Source organism: Leuresthes tenuis, unplaced genomic scaffold, assembly GCF_036924035.1.
Source record: "Leuresthes tenuis unplaced genomic scaffold, fLeuTen1.0.hap1 SCAF_16, whole genome shotgun sequence".
Lineage (NCBI taxonomy): Eukaryota > Metazoa > Chordata > Actinopteri > Atheriniformes > Atherinopsidae > Leuresthes > Leuresthes tenuis.
Window position 1 is genome coordinate 1225442 of NW_027325370.1, and position 19139 is coordinate 1244580.

At 44.0% G+C, this 19139-nt stretch overlaps 1 protein-coding gene across 4 annotated transcripts in view; it reads left to right on the forward strand.

The window, feature by feature from the left end:
• Nucleotides 1-19139, forward strand: part of gripap1 (GRIP1 associated protein 1) — a 265294-nt gene that overhangs the window by 42470 nt on the left and 203685 nt on the right. For 3 of the 4 annotated variants that reach the window (XM_072367049.1, XM_072367051.1, XM_072367052.1), the window contains one exon: nt 397-581. In XM_072367049.1, coding sequence (XP_072223150.1) covers nt 397-581 — 185 coding nt within the window. Of the gene's footprint in view, nt 1-396; nt 582-2038; nt 4663-19139 lie in introns of those variants that run through there. The other variant, XM_072367050.1, reaches the window with a different exon arrangement.

Genomic DNA, 19139 nt, shown 5'->3' on the forward strand with positions numbered 1-19139 from the left:
TATGTCCTCTGTCCTTATGTCCTCTCTCCTTATCTCCTCGTCTCCTCTGTCCTTATCTCCTCTCCTTATGTCCTCTGTCCTTATGTCCTTATCTCATCTGTCCTTATCTCCTCTGTCCTTGTCTCCTCTGTCCTTATCGCCTCTGTCCTTACCTCCTCTCTCCTTACCTCCTCTCTCCTTATCTCCTCTGTCCTTATGTCCTCTCTCCTTATCTCCTCGTCTCCTCTGTCCTTATCTCCTCTGTCCTTATCTCCTCTCCTTATCTCCTCTGTCCTTGTCGCCTCTCTCCTTATATCCTCTGTCCTTATGTCCTTATCGCCTCTGTCCTTATCTCCTCTCCTTATCTCCTCGTCTCCTCTGTCCTTATCTCCTCTCCTTATCTCCTCGTCTCCTCAGATGTTTCGGGCAGTGCGGTCGGAGGTCACGGAGGCTCTCAGGGAGACAGAGGAGGTCTGGGTTCAGTCCTCAGAGATCTGGTGAAACCAGGAGACGAGAATCTGAGAGAGATGAACAAGAAGCTGCAGAACATGTTGGAGGAGCAGCTGACCAAGAACATGCACCTGCAGAAGGTAAACGCACACGTGCACACGCACGTGCACATGCACATGCAGGAAGAAACCTCCATCAGAACCAGAACCAGGAAGGGTCCATCTGCCTGGACCAGCTGGGGCTGAGAGGACAGGAAAGAGGGGACAACAAGCAGCGTAACACCAGGCCAGAGACACCTGCTGAGAGAGAGAAACACAAGTTAATGACAGCAATGATGTCATATGTTCATGGAGGGAGGAGAGGTGCATCATGGGAGCTCCCCCAGCAGGCTGGGCCTATAGCAGCAGAACTATGGGATGTTTCAGGCTCACCTGAGCCATCCCTAACTATAAGCTTTATCAGAAAGGAAAGTTTCAGCCTGATCTTAAAGGTAGAGAGGGTGTCTGCTTCCTGAAGCCAAACTGGCAGCTGGTTCCACAGAGAGGGGCCTGATAACTGAAGGCTCTGCCTCCCATTCTGCTTTTAGGGGCCTGATAACTGAAGGCTCTGCCTCCCATTCTGCTTTTAGGGGCCTGATAACTGAAGGCTCTGCCTCCCATTCTGCTTTTAGGGGCCTGATAACTGAAGGCTCTGCCTCCCATTCTGCTTTTAGGGGCCTGATAACTGAAGGCTCTGCCTCCCATTCTGCTTTTAGGGGCCTGATAACTGAAGGCTCTGCCTCCCATTCTGCTTTTAGGGGCCTGATAACTGAAGGCTCTGCCTCCCATTCTGCTTTTAGGGGCCTGATAACTGAAGGCTCTGCCTCCCATTCTGCTTTTAGGGGCCTGATAACTGAAGGCTCTGCCTCCCATTCTGCTTTTAGGGGCCTGATAACTGAAGGCTCTGCCTCCCGTTCTGCTTTTAGGGGCCTGATAACTGAAGGCTCTGCCTCCCATTCTGCTTTTAGGGGCCTGATAACTGAAGGCTCTGCCTCCCATTCTGCTTTTAGGGGCCTGATAACTGAAGGCTCTGCCTCCCATTCTGCTTTTAGAAACTCTGGGAACCACAAGGAAACCTGCAGCCTGAGAGCAAAGTGCTCTGTTGGGGAAATATCCAACTGTGAGATCTTTAAGATGTGATGGAGCTCGGTCATTAAGAGCTTTATATGTGAGGAGAAGAATCTGAAATTCTATTCTGAATCTAACAGGGAGCCAATGAGGAGAAGCTAAAACTGGAGAAACATGATCTCTGCTGTTAGATCTCAGCAGAACTCTGGCTGCAGGGTTCTGGATCAGCTGGAGGCTTAAAAATATCTTTATTAGTTTCCAATAATGTCAGATTTACTCTGCAGAACAGCTGACTCATCATTTCAGCCTCAAACTTTCACAGATTTTAAAGTTTTATACTTTTTTTGAAGTTTTTCTGCTTTCAGTTTGTTTTCTTTCACAGATTTTAAAGTTTTTACTCCCGTCATGGTTTGCTTTGATGAAACTAACCACAGTTATAGATGGTTTCCCCACAGCAGGGGGCGCTGCTCACATGCACCCACACTCTGTCTCTGTCTCTGCAGGACCTGGAGGTTTTGTCCCAGGAATTAGTCCGTCTCAGTAAAGAGAGCAGTCCTGGTGCGGCGGGGTCCGGATGAGACTATCACCTGGATCCGTTCTTCTCATTTCCTTCCTTCTTACAGCTTCCTTCCACCTCTTTGCATTCACAACCTAAGATCCGCTTTGGGCTCTGACTACTGCCTGGAGCTGGTATAATATCCCCACCTCAGTCTACCTTCCTGGCTTTGACTAAATGCTGGATTTTTTTTGTCCATCTGTTTGTGCATGAGGACGTGCAGAAGAAGAAGAAACTGAAGAGGGAACGGAAGCAAATGTTGAACTCAATTCATGTCACTGTTGAATGTACTGTAATTAGACTGCACCGTTCAGCTCTGTCCGAGTCCTGGCTACGATCTGGAAAACTTAAACTGTGACTGACTGTTTGTTTGTTGGGTCTGTCTATGTCCTGGACTCCTTGGGTCTGTCTATGTCCTGAACTCCCTCTGCTAAAGACTCACTGAAAGCGTGGGCTCTGTCTAAGGCCTGGATTGTTTCGGTATCAGTTCAGCCACACGTTCCAACACATTTGCAACTGTCCATCATGTTTTCGACCAATCAGTGAGCTGGACATGTTGTCCAACGTTGTGATTCGCTACAAATCAGGAAGAAGTCGCCAGGAACTGAAAATTGAGCCACATTTTAAATCTGAGATATATATTTAAGGCATGTGATGTTCGTGCTTCATGCTGAAGACTCGCCGCCCGCCGGCGTGTAACTACGGTGGCCCCCGAAGGACAAACTGAGCATGAGCCCAGACGTTTGGTCGGTTGCAGAGTGAAGTTTCTACCACTAGGTGTCACTTTCCCTCCACTCTGACGGGTTCAGTGTTGATTAAAGCTGATGGTTTTGTCCCTGAAATAACGGGTCGAGTTCCTGATGAACCACCTGACAGGAAGTGCCGGCCTCGACCAATCAGATCAGCTTCAGTGTAGATTCTGACTTTAACCTGAATCATAGTTGTTATTAAACCAGGAATCAGCAAAAACGTGACGCTCACGTTAAAAATTATGGATTGAACTTCATTTATAAAACTCCAGCAGACAAAAAAAAAGGAAATTTGGAAACAAAACAAATTGCACTTTTCTATGTTGTGATGGCGTAAAATTTGGTTTAAAATGACCTTCAGATGGTAAAAATTAGTGTTTTATCCGTTAATTTAGGTTCTTTTTGACATCACGTCATCAGTCGGCCAAACGTGTTTAAATCCCAACTTTAAACTTTAAATTCGGGGCAGAAAACTTTGTTGTTTGATCATTTTTCATGTGCTGGCCACAAAATTACAAGAAAAAATAAAAACGGCTCCGTCTACTTCCTGGATTCCTCAGATTCTGATAGAGATTAAAGATGTGGATAAACCAGACGTTTACGGACACGTAATCAGACACTGTAACGGGAATGAAAATGAAATATTCTACGTGCGATTCACGTAAACACCTGGATCACACGTGCACTGTCCACGTGGACGAGGCTGACCTGATCTGATCTGTTGACTCAGGAGCCAGAAATTAGCCTGTTTCCTCCCCTCAGATATACTTTCAGACATTTTTAGAGTTATATTAGTTATGTTTCCTCCAGTGGGGATGTGTCTATGTTATGGAGTGCTCACTTATTAACTGACTGTATCATTATTGAAAGATCTGTTTGTGTTGGGCCGTGGCTACATCCTGGAGTCAGCTGTCTTTGGTGCACTAAGTGCAATGATTTAGCATCCCTTTGGGATGCAGAATGGTTCAGAATTCCAAAATATAAACAAACCAAACGGCAGCGTTTCTGTTGCGATGGCGTCAGATTTTGAGATATCAGGTTTAAAATGAAGATGGTTTTATTAGAAAACGACGTCACAGTGACTCGGTTTGACTCGGGATGAAAAAACGATTCAACAGAAATATTTGTGCTTCTGATAATGCAGCTTTTTCCAGGAGTCTGTCTATGCCTTGGATTACAAGAAAACCATTTTGCACTATTATCTTTTTAGGAATACTTCCATCCTCACCCGGGGCACCAAATGGTGCAGCTGCTTTAATGCAGTTTGAGTCGGGTTAGGTCTACTTCCTGGTTGAAATTACTTTGTTATTATTTTGTCTCTTTAAATCTGCTTCTTTGTAAAAACAGGAAGTGGAAAAGAAACACTTCTTGTCTGCTTTTGCCTTCGCTGCTTCTGTTGGACTCTGGATGTTTTGTTTGCAACATGGACCCTGACTACGTCCTGGAGTTCAACCTGCTCATGGCGAGCTTCTACTGACATGGCTATGACTATATCCTGGACTAAATGCTTGTAACAGACGTCGTGCTTTAAGTTGTTGTTGCTTTGTTTTCCTGTTTGTTTACGGCAGAAAACTTTAAATCTGCTCAACAAGAAGAAACAGTCGACTTGTTTTTTGTGCAGCTTCAAAGATTCAGAGAAAAACTGCTCTGACACCAGCAGCGTTTCTCTCTGACGCTTTGGTTTTGTTTGTAATGTTTAAATCTGTATATACTCGCTGTGATACGACTTCTAACTACGAGGAATCAACTGATCTATTTATGTCTGACGATGATCATGACACTAATTATTGTAACAATGAAGAAATATAAAATACTGTCTGGAGCTGACGGGTCTCTGTTTTCTCTTCTTTAATTTTAATTAACGGCTGAAAACAAACGGGTCCAGTTCGTCAGAACGGAACCGACTGGTGGATCTCAGAAGTTAAACATCCAGGATGAGCCTCAGACTGGAAAGTTTTGTCATAGTTAGTTTAATTCTAACCTTTTTTCTGAGGGTCGACATCCAATTCCTCAGATGGTAAAAATATTTCCAGGAAAACGAAGTGTTTTGATGAAACTATGAAGCAGTTTAACCAGGAACAAAAAGTGGGATCCGTCTACTTCCTGGACAACTTGACAGAAACGCAAAGAACTTGTTAAAATCTGCTAAACTCCAACAGTTTGGGCCCAAAAATGTTGTTTTATGCCATTTATGTGCATGGCTCTATCTACATCCTGGATACTTTAAAATAAAACCACCAGTCAGGATAAAGGTTTCGTTTCAGCTGCAACTAGCTGCCTTTGGTCTTGAGTCTGGCTCGGTCTATGTCCTGAAACGCAGCAGCCGTCCCACAATCCTCTCTGATGAGTAAAAAGTAAAGTTGAAGTTTGGTGATGATGTCATCGGGGCGCCGCCGCCTCACTCAGTGCTAATTAGCCGTCTGGCACTTCCTGTTCCACCGAGGGAGGGAGATCATAAAGGTGACCGCCCCCCCCCGCTGATGGGGTCCACCTTAACGAGATAAAACCTGATTGGCTGAGGTGGAGGTTAATTGAAGGGGAAGAAGTGCTGAACGTGGTTTTAATTAAACGGAAACCTCGGGGGGGGGGGAGAAGCTCCTCTTCAGTCCAACTTCTTCAACTTTTCACTTTTTCAGTTAAAACCCGAAAGCTCAGAGTCAGACGTGCTGCATTCAGGGTCCCTCAGAAAATGGACCACTTCTCTCGAGTGGAAAACCAAACTGCTTTTGTTTGACTTTTCTGGGTGGGGTGGGGGGGGGGGGGGGGGGGGGGTGTATGATGCAACTTTCAGCCGACGTCGGTTTCATTCTGAAGCTCATGCATCAGAACTTTAGTCAGCTGTTAGGTGTTTATGGCACATTAAAGGACGTATTCTGCACTTTTTTAAATAATTTGACACAAGTTTCAGGTTTTTCAGAAGTTAGCAGCAGATTCTAACTTTGAATGAAGACACTCGCTCCACCTTTTCCCCATTTTTGTCCAGGAGTTGGTGATCAGTCTGTTTCTCCCTGAAATCGATGATAATTTCCTTTGTCTTTTTGGTGTTTAGGTTTAGCAGTTAGCTGTAAGTTAGCAGTTAGCTGTAAGTCAGCAGTTAGCTGTAAGTTAGCAGTTAGCTGTAAGTTAGCAGTTAGCTGTAAGTTAGCAGTTAGCTGTAGGTTAGCTGATGCATTCACTGTCCCTTCTCATGATGCGTTCACTGTCAAAGGTTCGACAGTTCGAGTGATGAGGACAACACCCCCCCCCCCACACACACACACACACACAAACACCCCCCCCCCCCCCACGTCTATATTTAGCCGCCTGCAGCAGAAAACTCCTGAATTTTTAAACCCGTGTAACCCGACTTCCTCGTCCTGCACTCTCTCCATCAGACAGGTGGGGATCTCAGTGCCCCCCCCCCCCCCGGGATGAGGAGCCCGGTTACATCCAGCCTCAGCCTCGGCTCGCTCCTAAACACAAAATAAAGTCACATTAACATCGGTTTCTGGCTCGGTTCAAGTCCTTTTGTTGGTTTGAATCATTGATCAGTGATCAGTTCTCTGCTGTGAGGTCATCAGCAGCAGATGTTCTGTTCACTGCACACAGGAAGTTTCAGAGAAAACCAGGAAGCTGCTGTGTGACACGGAGTCTGAGGTGAGAAGTGAGCAGTTTAATGTCAGAAGATGGACTTTAAGTTTGATGAAACAAACCAGAATCATCTAAAGCTCCTCCTCATGTTTCAGATCTGAAGGCAGCGTCTCCCTCACAGCTGACACTTCTCTGCTGTCTCATTTCACCCTCTTCCTCCCTCCTCAGTGAAGACAGTGAAGGCATCACAGAGAAGAAAGTGAAGGCATCACAGAAAAGACAGTAAACGCACCACAGAGAAGACAGTAAATGCATCACAAAGAAGGCAGTGAACACATCACAAAGAAGGCAGTGAACGCATCACAGAGAAGGCAGTGAAGGCATCACAGAGAAGTAAGTGAAGGCATCACAGAGAAGGCAGTAAACACATCACAGAGAAGGCAGTGAAGGCATCACAGAGAAGGCAGTGAACACATCACAGAGAAGGCAGTGAACGCATCACAGAGAAGGCAGTGAAGGCATCACAGAGAAAGCATCACAGAGAAGGCAGTGAAGGCATCACAGAGAAGGCAGTGAAGGCATCACAGAGAAGGCAGTGAAGGCATCACAGAGAAGACAGTGAACACATCACAGTGAAGGCATCACAGAGAAGGCAGTGAACACATCACAGAGAAGGCAGTGAAGGCATCACAGAGAAAGCATCACAGAGAAGGCAGTGAAGGCATCACAGAGAAGGCAGTGAAGGCATCACAGAGAAGGCAGTGAAGGCATCACAGAGAAGGCAGTGAAGGCATCACAGAGAAGTAAGTGAACACATCACAGAGAAGGCAGTGAAGGCATCACAGAGAAGGCAGTGAAGGCATCACAGAGAAGGCAGTGAAGGCATCACAGAGAAGGCAGTGAAGGCATCACAGAGAAGGCAGTGAAGGCATCACAGAGAAGGCAGTGAAGGCATCACAGAGAAGGCAGTGAAGGCATCACAGAGAAGGCAGTGAAGGCATCACAGAGAAGGCAGTGAAGGCATCACAGAGAAGTAAGTGAACACATCACAGAGAAGGCAGTGAAGGCATCACAGAGAAGGCAGTGAAGGCATCACAGAGAAGTAAGTGAACACATCACAGAGAAGGCAGTGAAGGCATCACAGAGAAGGCAGTGAAGGCATCACAGAGAAGGCAGTGAAGGCATCACAGAGAAGACAGTGAACACATCACAGTGAAGGCAGTGAAGGCATCACAGAGAAGGCAGTGAACACATCACAGAGAAGGCAGTGAAGGCATCACAGAGAAAGCATCACAGAGAAGGCAGTGAAGGCATCACAGAGAAGGCAGTGAAGGCATCACAGAGAAGGCAGTGAAGGCATCACAGAGAAGGCAGTGAAGGCATCACAGAGAAGCCAGTGAAGGCATCACAGAGAAGGCAGTGAAGGCATCGCCTCCTTGTTTAGTCGTGTGCTTTCGGGCGGATCAGCACCAACATCCTGAGCTCAGATGCCTTCACACTCGCTGCTTAAACAGACGTACGGCGGTGTCCACACAGCGCAGGACGGGCCCCCAGGGGCCCGCAGCATTGATTGGCCTCTCAGTGAGTGTAATGAGAGCCGCTGCGTTTGTTTTTAGCCTCAGAGTGGGAGGAGAGACGTGGCACTGCGGCAGCACACATGCAGACACACAACAACACACTCTCAGCTGTGTGGGCGGCTGTAATTGAGAAGAAACAGCTTGAGGTCTGATTACAGAACCGCTCTCCACCTTCTTCTCCTCTTCCTTCATGTTGCTGTTCGTCTTTCTTTCTGTTTCTGTCTCTGATTTGTTCCACAGACATGATTATGGACTCGTGTCCATCTGAGTACGACGAGGCTCCGTTACTCAGGATAAAACTATAAATTCAGTTCCATTTCCTCCTAAATGCAGCAGGTCTTTCTGTCCTTCTCACACCGACCAGAACCAATAAAATCACCAGAAAAGGGTTTATAAAAACGGCTCAAACTAACCGCTGCTTTGGGACGAGCTTCCAGCAGGTTGTGAGCTGTGAAACCAGATTAAACCAGTAATGTTGGCACAAGAATTACAGCAGCTTCAAAGCCCAGAGCGCAGGACTGAGTTATTTTAGATGTTTCTACACATGTTGAATTAGCCGAATTATTCGCTTTTACTGGCGGTTTTTGCAGTGAAACTCAGGATGTTGAAAAGGTGTTTTCATCGTGAAAGGAAAGAAAACGTCCAACAGGACGTTAGTTTCTGTCTGAGGACACGCTGTCATGCTGCTGAGGAGAGTTCAGGTGTGTTTACCTGCGTTACCTCATCAACATCTGGACAGCTGCTGTGATTTAATGCAGAAACAGAGACAGAATGAAGCTGTTCCTGCAGTCAGAAACACTCCAGCTCTGTAGATACAGATAGTTACTGATCCCAGAGGGAAACAGGTTAGCAGCTAGCTGTAAGTTAGCAGTTAGCTGTAAGTTAGAAGTTAGCTAGCAGTTAGCTGTAAGTTAGCAGTTAGCTGTAAGTTAGAAGTTAGCTGTAAGTTAGCAGCTAGCTGTGAGTTAGCAGTTAGCTGTAAGTTAGAAGTTAGCTAGCAGTTAGCTGTAAGTTAGCAGTTAGCTGTAAGTTAGAAGTTAGCTGTAAGTTAGCAGCTAGCTGTGAGTTAGCAGTTAGCTGTAAGTTAGCAGTTAGCTGTAAGTTAGCAGTTAGCTTTAAGTTAGAAGTTAGCTGTAAGTTAGCAGCTAGCTGTGAGTTAGCAGTTAGCTGTAAGTTAGCAGTTAGCTGTAAGTTAGCAGTTAGCTGTAAGTTAGCAGTTAGCTGTAAGTTAGCAGCAGATGCTAGCAAACAATGCTTTCTCATCAACAGTGATGGACCAAGCCGGAGATGTGCACAGCGTAACTCGCAGTAATGCATGTGTTCCGTTAATTACTGAGTTTTTATTTAATGTTGTGACATTTATTTCCTAACTGAGTGAGATGACCTGAGCAGCCATGTTTGAATTATCCAGATGCTAAAGAAAGGAGCTCCAACGCCTTCTTTAACACAGGATCCACTGGATCATTCAGAGGAGCTCATGGTTCATTCAGTCGTGCTAACTCTGATTAGCACAACAGGAGGATGTGTTTGAGCAGAACATTTCACAGTATTTTACTTTTTAATAATGTTTTCTTTCATTTTTCAGTTACAAACGTTGATGATAAAGTGATTTTCTTTATAATCTCTGGTATGAAATGTGAGATAACCAACAGGCAAAGTATCAGAAGCACTTTCTGTGGAACATTTAACTGAACATGTCAGTTTAACCCTGTGAAGTTTCCCTTCGAGGGTCAGGAAACGAGCCTTTTCAGAGAACTCATTTCCTACCTTTTCACATCAGTTACAGTAAATGTGACGCTTCTCTGCACCAACAGCTGGATTCTGGGTCATTTGTCTCCTCACAGTCAGCTTAATGAAAGTGTGGAGCTTGTTTCTCTTGTTGTGATTATAATAAATATGTAAAAGAACCAGAGCTGATGTGCAGAAGCTGCTAGCAAACAGCTGTTTGACGTTATGCTGGAAATGAGAGAATGAAAGAGCTCCGAAACCTACGATCAGCTGTTTTACTTCGCTCAGCAGCTCTCGGTGGAGTCTGAAGATAAAGAGAAACTTTGCTCTCACATCCACTTAAAACACTTCTGTGGACTTTGACCTCTCACACCTCAGAGCTAATTAAAAAGTGTGCACGTGGTAAATGTTCCACAACTCTCTGAGGATGAGACGCTTTCATTTAGCAGCTGAACACAGGTTTCCCTCCTCTGTAAATCTGAACATATTGAACTCCACTGATCACTTCTGGTTGTTTAACTGACAGTTAAAGCTGTAACCTGAGATAAATGAGACGTGATGCACAGATCGTGACCTAAAGTTGACTTTTAAAGGCTTCGGTGGACATGTTCCAGCCTTTTCTGTACATCCAGGATCATGAGCTCTGCTGTCAGCTGCATCTACAAACCTGAGAGATGATGAATCATGAAGAGCAGAAGGATCGCCTGCACATCATGTTCCATCTATTAATCATTAATTTACTCATTTTCTGCATGTTTAATTGACCTTAATTATCCATAACCTCAGTTATACAATGAAACATGCACTAAAATATGCACTAAACTGTTAGATAACTCAACTTTTACCCTTTGCTGCCGCATGGAAACAGAAGAAGAGGCTGCGCCACACACCCCCATCAAGGCTGAAGTTTGGAGTTTCAGTTAAAATGATCCTGATGTGCAGCAAAGTTTCATTCCAACGATTCTCTGAGCGATTATACGATCTTACGGCCAGACTCAAGAGGGCAGGATGAGTTGAATGGTCATCGAGATTTTAGGTTCTGCAGGTTGTTTTGTTCTTATTACAGAACCGACCACAGGAAGCTTAATGAAAGGTTTAAAGGCCCAGGTTTTCCATGCTTTATGTTTTATGTTATGTTCACACGGCGTCACTTCTGCTTCCATGATGCCGTTTGGTTAAGTGTCGGCAGTGAAAAATGATTCGGTTAGGTTTAGGAATTAAATCGTTTGGTTAGGTTTAAGCATTGAAAACTTTTTGGATATGTTTATCCATTAAAAACAAGTTAGTTTTAACGTTACTAGTTTTAACTTTGGTTAAGTCTCAGCAGTGAAAAATTACTCGGTTAGGTTTAGGAATTAAATCGTTTGGTTAAGTTTAAGCATTAAAAAGTGTTTGGATATGTTTATCCATTAAAAACAAGGGTTAGTTTTAACATTACTAGTTTTAACTTTGGTTAAGTCTCTGCAGTGATAAATAACTCGGTTAGGTTTAGGAATTAAATCGTTTGGTTAAGTTTAAGCATTGAAAACTGTTTGGATATGTTTATCCATTAAAAACAAGTTAGTTTTAATATGACTACTTTCAACTTTGGTTAAGTCTCAGCAGTGAAAAATTACTCGGTTAGGTTTAGGAATTAAATCGTTTGGTTAAGTTTAAGTATTGAAAACTGTTTGGATATGTTTATCCATTAAAAACAGGTTATTTTTAACGTTACTAGTTTTAACTTTGGTTAAGTCTCAGCAGTGAAAAATTACTCGGTTAGGTTTAGGAATTAAATCGTTTGGTTAAGTTTAAGCATTAAAAAGTGTTTGGATATGTTTATCCATTAAAAACAAGGGTTAGTTTTAACATTACTAGTTTTAACTTTGGTTAAGTCTCTGCAGTGATAAATAACTCGGTTAGGTTTAGGAATTAAATCGTTTGGTTAAGTTTAAGCATTAAAAAGTGTTTGGATATGTTTATCCATTAAAAACAGGTTATTTTTAACGTTACTAGTTTTAACTTTGGTTAAGTCTCAGCAGTGAAAAATTACTCGGTTAGGTTTAGGAATTAAATCGTTTGGTTAAGTTTAAGCATTAAAAAGTGTTTGGATATGTTTATCCATTAAAAACAGGTTATTTTTAACATTACTAGTTTTAACTTTGGTTAAGTCTCAGCAGTGAAAAATTACTCGGTTAGGTTTAGGAATTAAATCGTTTGGTTAAGTTTAAGCATTGAAAACTGTTTGGATATGTTTATCCATTAAAAACAAGTTAGTTTTAACATTAAAAACAGGTTAGTTTTAACATTACTAGTTTTAACTTTGGTTAAGTGTTGACTAGGTTAGGTTTAGAAGTTGCTGACTTCTAAGTCACTGTAAATTAATGTGATGACTAATGTCTGCCTCGTTACATTTAGGTATTAAAACATAAACTGCTTTAAAAGTGAAGTTGTGTAAATCATTTACTGAGTCACTGAGTTGTTGGTGTCTTTCCTGCAGTCAGAAGCTTCTCAGTTTTATGAGTTATGGCAGATTCTGTCCTGACAAACCATCTAACAGCAGTTTTTAAAGTGACAGCTGCATAATTCACAGTGATAATCCTCATCCCTAACTGGTGTAACAGGTATGTGTCGTGCAGATAGATTTGATATAAACCCCTGAACAATGAGTCTGTACAGGTGTCTCTCATTTTGTTTTGAGCATAAACAGGATTGAACAACAGGAAGTTCCCTTTGTGTTTTCAGAATAAATCTCTTTTATGGGTCAGTGGTTGACAGTTTTCAGTCAATGGATTCTTTGTTCGGCTTCAGCTCCTCTTCAACTTTCAGGAAATTCCAGTCGCAGCTGCTCCATTAATCAACATTAATCAACATTAATCAACACTGATATCGGACAGATGTCAAACTCAGGCCACATCTGGCCACATCTGGCCTGCAGTGTAATATATTTGGCCCTCGAGCTGCACATGCACCGCTAATACTACAAATCCCAGAATGCTCTGCTGCTGCATGACCAGGACCCACAGATCATGTTTTATAGTATGAAGCTTTGCTTGTTCCAGATTCAGTGTTTAAGCAAAAGGTTCAGGGTGAGATCTGCAGGTTCCAGCTGTTGCAGGACAGGTTCAGGGTTATATCTGCAGGTTCCAGCTGTTGCAGGACAGGTTCAGGGTTATATCTGCAGGTTCCAGCTGTTGCAGGACAGGTTCAGGGTTAGATCTGCAGGTTCCAGCTGTTGCAGGACAGGTTCAGGGTTATATCTGCAGGTTCCAGCTGTTGCAGGACAGGTTCAGGGTTATATCTGCAGGTTCCAGCTGTTGCAGGACAGGTTCAGGGTTATATCTGCAGGTTCCAGCTGTTGCAGGACAGGTTCAGGGTTATATCTGCAGGTTCCAGCTGTTGCAGGACATCTGCAGCTCCAAACTGAGGCTGAGGGGAGCAGCAGGAGGTCTGAAGCGCTGGGGTCAGTCTCCTGAGTCTCCGGCTCTTCTCATGACTTCATCTGCTAACGTCAGCCGGATGATTAGTTGTGCTGCAGTAATTTGTTGTGGATATTTCTCACCACAGAACTCATTCTGTTCCTCTGAAAAGATTAATCATGAAGATAATCAGTAGCTGTTTGCTTTGTGCTTGTTCAGCACTTTGGTGGGAGCAGGAGTGTGTGTTGTTGACTTCTCTGCTGTGTGTGTTCACATTGGCCTGAAAACAGCAGCAGGTTTCCTCTGTTATGATCGAAGACTCAATCCAGCTGAAGTTCTTCTGTTGAACATCGGTTACAGGAAAATATGAGGCTTTAGAGACGATATGTTCGTATTTATCAGGAACAAATGATTTCATGCCTTTAAAAACAGCTGCTAAAGCTGCTGTTTTTCTCACTTCAGAGTCTTTCTGAAGCCTCTCAGAGCTCTTTAACATGAAGTCTATCAACCTTTTTATCTTCCAGGCATAAATTATGGAACTATATATATATTTATATATATTTTAGATATCGTTCTAATATAATTATATGTGACTTCATTTGGGTTGTTTCTGTTCATTCTGTAGAATACAAAAGATTGAAATAATAAAACTAAAAATCAGCAGAACTGTAGAAAAGGCCCAAAGTTATTGCTGAAGTGCCTTTAATTAAGTGTGAATCTTGCAGCTCACGGATTGGTTGTGACGTCACAGTTAGCTTAATGGCGGCTCTGTAGAGCTAATTAAGCACCGAGCTCACCTGTACCTGCAGCGTGAAATGTGTCATGTTCATGTTGAATTCTGTTTATGTCACAGTTTGCTTTTCAGGTCACAGTTTATGTGTTAATAGTCTTATGTTTTCAGGTTATGTTCTTGTCTTGTTTTCCTCGGTTCACTCACTTCACCTGCTCCTCATTCACTGATCACTCCACAGTATTTAGCCTCCTGGTTTCCTTTCACTCATCGCAGAATCCTCACTATCGCTTCATGACACAAGTTAAGTCTGGTTATGCCTCATAGTTATTTATTCTCAGTCGTAGTCTTTATAGTTATTCCATAGTCTCGTTAATTCCACATTTAAGTATTTTTAATCCGGCTCTGCCGCGCTTTGTTTTTGCCTTTGCTCCCTGTTCTTGTGTTTTTGTGAATAAACCTTTTTTTAACTAAAAGATCTGGATCCTACCTCTCCAGCCTGACAGTTTGCATGTTGAATTCTGCTTGTATGTTCAGTTCATTAAGTGTTATCGCTGCACTAAAATGTGACGTAATTACGTTAAAGTAACGTTTAATCGGCCGATGATCAAAGCCAACCAGTCATGGCTGGCCTTTCACAATAAGAGCGCCAGTTCTGCTACAGGAAGTGCGGTAACCGATGGTGACGTCTGTCCACAGACTGTTGGGTGAGACGCTCACTGGTGTAATGAGAAAGATGGAAGCTTGTAATCTTTAACCTTATTAACCTCATTTAAATTCTGCTGTTTCTACCAGTCAGGAAGCAGGTTAAGTTAATTTATGGATCTCTTTATTTGTACTAACCTAACTTGTGTTTGTTATTATCTCTTATAGGAGCCCACAATAAGCCTCTGGCCCCGCTGTGTGAAGCTGGTATCAAACCCGGAGGCAGCACCTCCTCCACAGACTCCATGTGAGCGTTTAGTCAAACAAAACGCCGCGGGCCTCCCAGCTGGCAGCCAGGGCTCGTCTCCTCGCCTGTGACAGCCGAACACAGACCGAATGTGGGCTGAAGCCAGAGAGCTGCAGCTCAGAGGCAGAGTGTCAGCACTGACTGATCCACAGGTAGATAAGGACGACAGGAAGCTGGCAGACTGAGCAGAAAGAAGCAGAGTCCAGCTGAGGAGCTGAGAAACAGGAGATCGGATCAGACAAAAAGTCTGTCTCCATCCAGATGTGAAACAGAAATAAGAATGTATTCATACAGAAAATGTTCATCTCCTAGTTTTCATTGCCTTGTTTCGTGTCATTTGGCATAGCAGAATCTGAGGCAAAACCAGAGTTTTTTCTCAGTTCTCAGCAGCTTTAAAGTGAATCTCTGGTCTGAGCTCCTTTATTCTCCAACACAGCCTGAACCCTCTGAGACAAGCTTTCTGTCATTTCTTTAAGGAGTCTTCAGGAATAGTTCTCCAGGCTTCTTGAAGGACATCCCAAAGCTCTTCTTTGGATGTGGGCTGCCTTTTGTTCCGTTCTCTGTCAGATGATCCCACACTGCTTCAATAATGTTGAGGTCCGGGCTCTGGGGAGGATTCATCCCTCCATAAGACCTGTTGCCACTGATTTTCAGTCCACTTCTTGTGTCATTTGGCACAGCTCAGCCTTTTCTCCCTGTTTCCCTTCCTTAAGAACGGCTTCTTGACAGCCACCCTTCCATGGAGACCATTTCTGATGAGGCTTGGGCCAACAGTAGATGGATCAGCTGAAGGTCCAGATGCATCTCTCAGGTCCTGTCAGGTCACAGCTGGATTTTTTCCTCTTTCTTAAGGACATCACTTTCAGATCCTGTTCATCTGCTGTAGATAGTTTTTTAGGCCTGACACTTCTTCTTTTGTCCTCCACTTGTCCAGTTTCCTCAAATGTTTTAAGGACACACTGCACACCATGCTGAGATATGCCAAGTTTTCAGCTAATAGCTCTTTGGGAATCACCTTGTTGCTGCAGAAATCCTATTTTCTGTCTGTCAAACTGTGTTTTCTTTGCTGTTTTTCATAGATGCAGCTAAAGAAATGGGAACAAATGATGTGTCTTTGTGACAAAGTGCCTAAAGATCCAGTTTAAAATGGCTTCTTTGCTAAGTTGTCTGTTCTGTGTCGACACAACACTGGTTCATCCCTTGAGTTAGGAGCCTTTTTTCTGCCTGAATGCTGAAAAGTTATCTTTATCTGAACTATTGGACTCTGGGTCAGGCTGTGAATGTTCTCGTTTTGTAGATGATTTAGCAGGTGGAAGAAGAATAGCTCAACAGGTGAAGCAGGTAAGACTCAGTGCACACACACTTGTGATCACGTTGCAGTGATGTGTGACAGCACAGCCTCGTACAAAGACCAGGATCAGGATGGCAGACAGGCGGAACCACAGACAGCATCAGGTTTCCACAGGCCCTCAAAGTTTCCACAAACAAAGAGGGACGGTGGCCTGACAGAGGAACAGATCTCAGCTCAAACTCTGCTTACATGAAGGATCTGATTTCCTCAGCTGCAGCAGACAGGAAGCGCTGAAACTGCTCCATCAGGAAAACACATTCAATAACCAACCGTGACGTTTTAGTCTGAATCCCCTGAAAGTGCAGGAGTTACTGCACTTTATCACAGATCCAGATCCAGACAGACTGGCTGCCTTTGGCTGGAGGAGCAGCTTCTGCTCTCTGGTGACTGAGACCACGGTCATCCAACCCAGCTCTGCCTCTGGTTTCCCTTTAATTAGAGCTTCAGGAAGGCTTCAGTCTGCCTGCAGCCTACCGTCTGCACTCAGGTCCAATCAGAGCATCAGAGCCAATGAATCCGCCTCATCGGTGCTGTTTCTGTGCTGTTTCCCATCAGAACCCATCGGATTCAGCTGATCTCTCTTTATCACTCTTTAAATCCCATAAAAGTACTTTCTTCCAAACTGTTGAAGCTTCATTTTACAGTTTGAACTTCCTGATTCTGTAAAATGTGATGGAAATAGAGCTGATTTCAGTGCTTCTCTCTCATTGGTCTCTCTGAGGATGATGTCATCGCTCAGCTCCTGATTGGTCAGCGTTGCCGGCGGAGCGGATCAGTTGTTGTATTGTTCTTGGTCTCCTCCATCATTTCTATCACCTCTGCTGGCTTTTCGGTTTCTGTTGGAGAAACAGATGAAGCAGAGACGCTTTCTCACTCCACGGTTCACGCCTCCTCCTCTTCCTCCTGCAGCTCGCCATCAGCTGCTGCATCATTAAACAAACACCAATAATTACTTGTTCTCTGTCAGTCCACCTATTATCTGTTCCTCAGTGCTCCAACGCTCCGGTGTCTCAGTGATTTAGCTTCATTCTGTCTCTATAAGGCGCTGAAATGAATGAATGAATGACCCTCTGCCTCCTGGTCACACCTTCAGGGTCATGTGACGCCTTCTGAGACTCAAAACTACTCCTGACACATCTGGCTGATGCAGGAGCGACACATCTGTGCAGTTTGCAGGATTCTCACGTCTCTGGTGGTCCGGCTCTGGTACTGCAGGGCGATGGGGGCCCCTGGGGGGGCCCCAGGGGGGCCCCAGGGGGGCCCCGGGTCGTCTTATAATCCGTCAATGATAAAAACATGATGTGAAACAACACAGGCAGAGAGTCAAGTAAACAGACTCAGTGCATGTGTGTGAGTGTGCACGTGAGTGTGCATGTGAGTGTGCATGTGTGTGTGCACGTGTGTGTGCATGTGAGTGTGCATGTGAGAGGTTCAGGGGGTTGCGTGAGAAGGAAGTGTCGAGTCGGTGTTTAAAGTAACTCGTCCACCCACTGACCTTCTTCTGTGTGTGTGTGCACGTGTGTGCGTGCACGTGTGTGCGTGCACGTGTGCATCTGTTTGACTGCATGGTCGCGTGCACAGTGTGTGTGTTAATGCTGTTATATCTGTGTGAGGAACAGTCTGTTTCTGACCTGCAGTGAGGACATTTTCACAGTTTCAGGGTTAAATCTGGTTCAACAGCCTGAAAACACATTAATATGAAATGTATGAAAACAAGTCAACAAATGCACAAAAAACGTAGGAAATAGTGTTTAAAACATCCCTGAAAGCACAGGAAGAAGCTTGTTATGTCGCCTTTAAACTGGACATCAACTAATCTGATTAAAACTAAAGGTGTTCCGCCAGGTTCTGTTCTGGGGCCCATTCTGCTGTCTGTATTTATTAAAAATACACCTTTATGCTGATGACACTCTTGGTTATACGGATTCTGCAGGTCTAACAAAGGCAGAGTAAGACCTTCGGACCGTTTTTACTCTCTTTACATCACTTTACTGGGATTTAAACCGGTTTAAGCTCAGTAAAAACCCGTTTTGAATTGTTTTTGTTGTGTTTCATGTTATTTTCTATTTGTCTTCATCTTTATACTTCACACAATGACACCCCCTGCCCAAAAGAAAGTACACCCTGTGATGTTTTATGTATCAGGACATAATGAACCGTCAGGTGTTAGAACCAACCTCAGATGAACACGTCTCATATTACACTGAGTCACTATTTATTGAACAAAAACTGAGACAAAACACAGAAGCAGTGAGTGTAAAACTAAGTGAACCCCTGATCCAGCAGCTTCAGCAGCAGTGAGTGTCAAACTAAGTGTACCCCTGATCCAGCAGCTTCTGCAGCAGTGAGTGTCAAACTAAGTGAACCCCTGATCCAGCAGCTTCAGCAGCAGTGAGTGTAAAACTAAGTGAACCCCTGATCCAGCAGCTTCAGCAGCAGCGAGTGTAAAACTAAGTGAACCCCTGATCCAGCAGCTTCAGCAGCAGTGAGTGTAAAACTAAGTGAACCCCTGATCCAGCAGCAGCTTCAGCAGCAGTGAGTGTGAAACTAAGTGAACCCCTGATCCAGCAGCTTCTGCAGCAGTGAGTGTCAAACTAAGTGAACCCCTGATCCAGCAGCTTCAGCAGCAGTGAGTGTAAAACTAAGTGAACCCCTGATCCAGCAGCTTCAGCAGCAGCGAGTGTAAAACTAAGTGAACCCCTGATCCAGCAGCAGCTTCAGCAGCAGTGAGTGTGAAACTAAGTGAACCCCTGATCCAGCAGCTTCAGCAGCAGTGAGTGTAAAACTAAGTGAACCCAAAAAACAAACATGTCAACAAATCAAAAACATTCGAGACGACAAATATCAGGAAATACTGATGTTAGGCAGATATTTCTGTGAATCCCTGTTTATATCGAACATATTCTACTACTGTCAAGGAAAAAAGCAAATATTTCTGAATTCTGGCCGTTATAAGTCAGGATAGCTGCATGAAATAGTGACATAGATCGATT